Here is a 7,639-nt window from a genome sequence, read left to right as displayed (position 1 = left end):
GCGTGTGCCACCCTGCTTGGCTAATTTTTTAATATTTTTAGTAGAGATGGGGTTTCTCCATGTTGGTCAGGCTGGTTTAAACTCCCAACCTCAGGTGATCCGCCCACCTCAGCCTCCCAAAGTACTGGGATTACAGGCATGAGCCACCATGCCCTCCCTCTTCTTATGATTTGGAAATTCTGCAGCTATTCTTGTACTGCTTGCTGGTGGTTGGTTTTCTTTACATTGTTAAAGCAGGATGTGTTTTTTTCATCTATGTCAAGTATTGAAATGAATATAAATTTATCCCCTAAGATAAGACCATTAGCACACGTTTTGTTGTAATAATTTTAGCTTAATTTTAGATTCTTAATTTTTCTGTATTATACCAGTCATTTTCAAGGAACCAGTACAGATTTTCTTGGCTTTATTGCTCTCTGTTGTATCTTAACTATTGTGTCTTAATTTCTTGAACTGTCTGTTTGACTGACTTTTTATTTGACTGGATGTTTTCCTCTAGGTGTTTGTATTAGTGCGTGGGTGGCAGCTCGGGAAACAGAGAGCCCTCCTGTACTAGTCCCAGTTATTAGGGAGGCTGAAGCAAGAGGATCGCCTGAGCCGAGGAGTTCAAGGCTGCAGTGAGCTGTGATTGTGTGGCTGCACTCCAGTCTGGGCAACAGAGCAAGACCCCGTCTCTTAAAAAATAAAATAATAAATCTTAAAAAGAAAACATGCAAGGTCATGTTCTTAATGCATTTGCCCTCAAAATGAATGAGAGTATGACTCTCTATAGAATTCTAGGGTCATAATCCTTTTAACTGAAACTAATATTGCTCTGTTCTTTTCCTTTACTTACATTCTTCCCAGTACAGTATCTCAGAGTTTGAAGTATTCAGGCAATGTTTCTCGGTGGTAGTAATGTGTAGGATTGTCTCTGCTATATTAACTGATTAACCTTCAGGGAGGGAAGTAGGACAGAGAGGAAATGGAATCCATGTATTTCCTAACTCGGGACCTTTGGCATACTTTGGTTCTGATAATCGTCATCTAGGGTCCTGTTAATTCCCTAGCACTCTTTTAAAGTAGTTTAGCTACTGGCCCCACAAACCCACATTTTTAAAGATAATCCCGGCTTTCTGGATCTGCCATTGTTTGCTTAAATATTTTTGGTTCTGATGGGGGAAAACACGAAAAACTCAATTTGTATGTTAGCTAATTAATGATCTGATAAAGAATCCTCATAAAAACAACAGAATGTACATTGATTGATGGTAAAATCATCTTGGTCCCCTCTCCTCATGCATCTGACATACATGTTATTTTGTTTTACAGGAATGGCAGGTTTTGCAGCAATTGTTGCATATGGGTTATACAAATTGAAGAGCAGGGGAAATACTAAAATGTCTGTTCATCTGATCCACATGCGTGTGGCAGCCCAGGGCTTTGTTGTAGGAGCAATGACTATTGGTAGGTTCCTACAGGAAATTTTCACATTTTTGTTCCCCATCGAGGTATTTCTTTACAAACGAGACAAGTAAATATTTTTAGCTGACCTTTTAGCCGTTTGAGAATATCACTTATATTCGGTAAAAAATGAATTAATGAAAAGAATTCAAATAGTGACATAGTAGTTTTTCTATGTTATTTTCTACTACAATCTTAAAGAAAAAATAATCCTGTCAGTCACTGAGTTTATAATTTTATTGACGAGTCTAAAGGGGTTGGTAGTAACGTGTTATCTGGGAGAGACATAAGTTGCTATTTTATAGTGTTTTTAAAGAAAAGATTCTTAAAGTGTAGGTACTATATGCTTCTATTGGCTTTATAATTCATTGACTTTATTTGGTATGGTGTAGCAAGAGTGACTCCTTTCAAAGTTACCAGGTAAATATTGATTGCTCTTAAAAGGAAATATTGCAACATGTGAAATAGTCATACCAGCCCTTTGCTACTTGGGAAACTACTCTATGTAAAAAGAGTTTTAGAAGTTAAGTTGTTTAAAAAGGCAAGAGTATAAGCTTCCTGGGGTCTTATTCCCCTTGTAAATATTCCATGCTAAGCAGTTGTGCTACTTTCAGCTATTTGATGAACTGGTTTTTATCTTTCAGTATTTAAGAAAATATTGAAATGCTTAACTAGCATTCTTTTTCTTTAGGTATGGGCTATTCCATGTATCGGGAATACTGGGCAAAACCTAAGCCTTAGAAGAAGAGATGCTGTCTTGGTCTCGTTGGAGGAGCTTACTTGAGTTAGACATCTCTTTGTTGAAGTTACGTATTGTTGAAAATAAACTAATTTGTTTGGGTTTAGATGGTAAAATGGCATTTTGAATATTGGCTTGCTTTCTTGCAGGCTTGATTTGCCTGGTGTGACCGCATTACTAGTGGCTAGTTTACTAACTAGGTCATTCAAGGAAGTCAAGTTAACTTGAAAGAAACATGTCACCTAAATGCACTTGATGATGTTGAAATGTCCACCTTCTTAAATTGTTCAGCTGAACTTAGTTCTAAAGAAGATAACAGGCCAACCCTGAAGTATTCCCTGTTTGCTGCAGAATCTCAGATGCTTTGGATGTTATATGAGAGTCCTATTTGCCCCAGCCAATTTAACTTTTTTCTGCCTGTTTTGTGGACAGGCTGGCCCTTTTAGAACTCTGTCCAAAAAGTTCATGGAATATAACTTGTAAAGCTTCCCACAACTAACAATATGTGTATGTGCATGTGTTTAAACCAAATGTAGAAAGCTTACAGTAGAGCTGCATGATAGTAGTATTTATTAAAGAATCTCAGTTGTAAACATGAGAATAATTTATGGATTCTAGTTTCGTTCTTGTGTAACTGCGAATTATATTTTTGCTGCTGTTATATTAGAATAAATTTTAAATGTCATCTTGAAATAGAAATATGTATTTTTAGCACTCATAGCAAAGGTAAATGAACACTTTTTAAATGTGTGCATTGCATATTTTTTCCATAATAATTGTAAACATTAAACTCAACAAATGACCTATAATGGATTTGATTAATGACTTAGCAAGCTGGTTTGGCCAGACAGTATACCCAAACTTTTATATAGTACAGAATGCTGTTACACTTGTGAAATTCTCTTGTCTAAACTGAATTTACATTCCGTCATGATAACATGGCATATGTGTTGTTATTAAAGGAAGCGACCCATGCCAATGTCTTGTATTTATTTCATGAAGGAGGAGCTTCCTGTGGAGGAACAAACTGGAGAACAGGTTTCAGGAAATTCTCTTTTTGGTGGTGGTGGTTCCCTACTTTAATCATCTTCTGCTTTCTGTTCCGATGATTTGAAAAATATTATTATATGGTGTGTTTTGTTTTCTTTCTTTTGTGGGTAATTTTTGTTCTAGTGATTAGCCATATAATTTTTTTTTTTTTGAGATGGAGTTTTGCTTTGCTGTCCAGGCTGGAGTGCAGTGGCATGATCTAAGCTCACTGAAACCTCCGCACCCCACCCCGGGTCCAAGCGATTCTCCCGCCTTAGCCTTCTGAGTAGCTGTGACTACAGGCATGGCGCTAACATGCCTGGCTAATTTTTGTATTTTTGGTAGAGACAAGATTTCAACAGGTTGGCCAAGCTGGTCTTGAACTCCTGACCTCAGGTGATCCACCTGCCTTGGCCTCCCAAAGTGTTAGGATTACGGGCGTGGCTGATTATCCATATAATTATAGCACTCTTTATAATAAATTCAGTCACTAACAATTCCTTATGAGCAGTATTTAAATCTAGCATATTTCTTCTTTCCCTCCTCCTCTACTAACCAATTCTAGTCAATAACGTTATTGGACTTTACTCTTGTACTTTTTTTTTTTGAGACAGAGTCTCGCTTTGTTGCTCAGGCTGGATTACAGTGGCATGATCTCAGCTCACGGCAACATCCACCTCCTCCATTCAAGTTATTCTCATGCCTTAGTCTCCTGAGTAGCTACAATTACAGGCATGCGCCCCCATGCTGAGCTAATTTTTGTATTTTTTGTAAAGGCGAGGTTTCACCATGTTGGCCAGGATGGTCTCGAACTCCTGGCTTCAAGCGATCTGTCTGCCTCAGCCTCCCAGAGTGTGGAAATAAAGGCGTGATCCACCACGCCTGACCTACTTGTATACTGTTAAATGTCATTATACTTCTCTTTGACTTGCCAGCTTAGCTTTAACTGATTTGCTCTGTTGCCGTCTACCATGCTGTCAGTGAACTGCCACTTTCTTTTCCCTTCCTCTCAATTTTGTATCATTTCTACATTGTGAGAACATGTAATATGTATGTTCTGTTCCGTCATCCTCCATTTTTTAGTTTCACAGTTTAAATATATTTGAAATTCAAACATTCCCAGTAATCTCTCGGTCAGCTGAAATTAATGATTTAATAAGTTCCTCAAGAAAGACTCACGGAATAATTTTCCGAAATTTTTGCCCTGTCAAATATGTTTGTCGGTAGCCTTTACACAGTAAACAAAATTTAGCTAGATATACAATTCTCAGTTTATGTTTTTCTTTGGAATATTGAAGTGTTGCTATAGAGAAGCTTAAAGTCGTGACATTTTTCTTATATAAGTGATTTGATTTTTTGCTTGGCTGCTCAAATTCTTCCTTTATCAAGTCCAATAACTAACAGGTCTTGGTATTGACCTTTCACTACATTTTCAGAAAACTTTCATTCTAATAGATGAGTACTCTACTGGTTTTAAATAACAAATTTGAGAGTCATTGATCTAGACAAATGGCAGAAGATGGGGAGAAATACAGGTGAAGTGTTCATGAGATACGTGTGAGATTGCTCGCCTCAAGAGATGGGTGTGTTAGGTGGTTCAAGTGGATGAGATACGAGTTTTTATTGAATGAGGCCTGGGTTCATGGTTCTGCCACTCCTAACCAAGCACCCATGGTTTTCTCATCTGTACAATGGGGACAGCATCAGTGGCCTAGGGTTGTCGGGATTAAATAAAATACTGTAAAGGGCTTACTTAGCATAGCACCCAATTCATTAGTAAGCTCAGTAGATGGCTGCTGTTTCCATTGTTACTGTGGTAACCATGGGAATGCAGCAGCACAGGAGACACGTGCGCGTTGCCTTCAGAGTTATAGTCTTAGCAGGGAAGGCTGGCGTTGTAGAAGTGATTACCATTGCAGGGGCCAAGGGAAATCTTTCCCTCCGCCCTCTGAAGGACAAAAGGCAGATTAGTAAGACCTGAAATTATTTTAATGTGTGTATCATGGGGGAATGGCAGAATGATTACTCAGTAACGCAAGAGGATACATGTTTATACACCCTTCTTCACAGGGGAGTTGGAGGTGGAGGAAATGTGGCACTCTGAGGGATAATGAGTTATTTTTAGGGACCTAGAGAACAGGATAGCCTAAGACAAAGTCTGGCCCACAGAGCAGGTAACGGTTTGTGACAAGTCTGTCCAGGTATGTTGACAGATTTTTGTCTCTTCCTGCAATGAGTTAAATTAATGGGAATTCCGTGCCGGGTGCGGTGGCTCACACCTGTAATCCCAGTCCTTCGGGAGGCCGAGGCAGGTGGATCACTGGAGGTCAGGAGTTTGAGACCAGCGTGGCCAACATGGCAAAACTGCCTCTCTACTAAATAAAATACAAAAATTACCTGGGTGTGGTGGCATGCACCTATAGTGTCAGCTACTCAGGAGGCTGAGGTGGGAGAATCACTTGAACCCAGGAAATTGCGCCACTGCACTCCAGGTTGGGCAACAGAGCGAGACTCTGTCTCAAAAAAAAAAAACCAAATCCTCGGGGAAAGGACCAGGGGTAATTTTTTTCCCTTTTGGCAGGTCTAGACGTTAAGCAGATAAGGGAGCTTCGTTCCAATTTTAGTATATGTGCTGCCGAAGCGAGCACAGGGAGCTTCAAAGAACAGCTTCTTGGTGGGGAGGGAGTAGGAGGTCAGAGACCTTGAGGCTGCATCCTCCGTCCAGCATGTCAAAACATATTTTGGGGTATTCTTTTCTGAGTCCCAACACAATAAAGTGTGATGAATATTAGGTATAGGATGCAACAGGAACATCCGGCTGGGGACCTGACCCAGGGCTGGGCTTGGAGAAAGTCTCCCTGAGGAATCAGTGTTCTGCTTTAAGGAGATAGTATGTTGATTTTTCACTGAGAGTTACAGTCCATGGCTTAATGTTGGAGGTTATTGGAGTGTTGACGTGTGTGATCGCTACCATGCCTCTCCTCCAGTTGTCTGAGGGCATGATGGCCTTTCTCATCCAAAGCACCTGGCACACAGAAGTGTTCAGCGTTTGTTAAATTAACTACGAGTAGAATAAAAAGGTTCAGGATCCTACTGTCCCTAGAAGGTGCTATTTCTAGTTGATGAACAACAGTGACATCTGGTGGTAAGAGTTGGAATTTGACTCCATACTTAAAATCCCCCTAAATAAACTCAACTTCGGAATCGCAGACAGATTTTTGGAGTGGAAGGAGTATTGGTCATCTAGGCCATGCTTCTTGCCTCACAGATGAGAAACTGCTGCTCAGTTTCAGGGACCTGAAGTTTAGGCTGTCTCCCCATGTAAATCTATAGTTCATCACATCATAACTACCAGACCAGAGGAACACTGAATGAACATCAAGTATTTTAAAGTTCTCGTGTCATAGTGGAACTTCAGATGTGATTTATACACTTGGTTCCATTTGCAAGCTGTTTGAATAGAATAGGGACATTTGGGAGAGGCAGCTGAGACAGGCACCCTGCCTGGTTTGCAACTTTATCAGTGAATGGTTTATCTAACATGAGTTCATGGAAGAGCCAGCACTGCTCATGAATCTAGTTTCCTTCTTAGAGAAAAAGAGAGCCTACTTTCGCCTTAGTCATTGTATGAAGCAAAAGAAAGAGTTTGTTTTAGCAAGACGAAAGTTAGAGGTCCCCTAAATTCAGTCGTAATGAGTAAGTCGAGGGTGGAGGCCAGTGTCCAGTTGGTCCCCTCAGAGGAAGCTAGGAACAGGTCCTTGCTGCAGTATTTTGAGCTTCTTATAACGTTGGTGTTAGGTCTTTTCCTATCCTGAATGTAATTCTGAAGTGTTAGAGACTGAATAAAAGTTTGCTGTCACACCTTTGAGTTATGGTCCTTACCTAGTCTCAACTTGTCTACAACCATAGCTACTGTCTGCCCCACGGTGCCCCTTCCTACCTCACTCATTTCTGTCAACGATAACCCCATCTCCTACTGACCCCCTGAGCTCAAACCCCCTGGGCTCAAGCGATCTTCCCACCACAGCACCCCAAGTAGTTGGACTACAGGCGTGGGCCAGCACGTCCAGCTGATACTTGTGTTTTTTGTAGAGACTGGATTTCACCATGTTGGGCAGGGTGGTCTCCACCTCCTGAGCTCAAGCGATCCTCCTGCCTCAGTCTCCCAAAGTGCTGGGATTACAGGCATGAGCCACTGCGCCTGGCCTATGTGTGTATTTTTTAATTGAGACTGGGTCTTGCTCTGTCACCCAGGCTGGAGTGCAGGGGCCTGATCATACCTCACTGCAGCTCTGTCTCTGGGCTCAAGCAATCCCCCTGCCTCAGCCTCCTGAGTAGCTGGAACTGTAGGTGCACACCACCACACCTGGCTGATTGCTTCAGCCTTTATAGAAAGGACGCTGAGGAGATTCCCACACACAAATGGTC

The 7,639-nt window shown here is 41.0% G+C and overlaps 1 protein-coding gene across 1 annotated transcript; it reads left to right on the top strand.

Moving 5' to 3' along the window:
• Positions 1-1,280: 1,280 nt before the first annotated feature.
• On the top strand, positions 1,281-3,161 carry LOC116547322 (HIG1 domain family member 1A, mitochondrial). The gene is made up of 2 exons (XM_032273307.1): positions 1,281-1,446; positions 2,135-3,161. The coding sequence occupies exons 1-2, from the start codon at positions 1,293-1,295 to the stop codon at positions 2,182-2,184; spliced, it is 204 nt and encodes a 67-aa protein (XP_032129198.1). The 5' UTR covers positions 1,281-1,292; the 3' UTR covers positions 2,185-3,161.
• Positions 3,162-7,639: the final 4,478 nt, after the last annotated feature.

The sequence above is a fragment of the Sapajus apella genome, unplaced genomic scaffold (genome assembly GCF_009761245.1).
Source record: "Sapajus apella isolate SASKATOON/1434 unplaced genomic scaffold, GSC_monkey_1.0 scaffold2683, whole genome shotgun sequence".
Taxonomy (NCBI): domain Eukaryota; kingdom Metazoa; phylum Chordata; class Mammalia; order Primates; family Cebidae; genus Sapajus; species Sapajus apella.
This window is presented reverse-complemented; position numbering and strand designations above follow the sequence as displayed.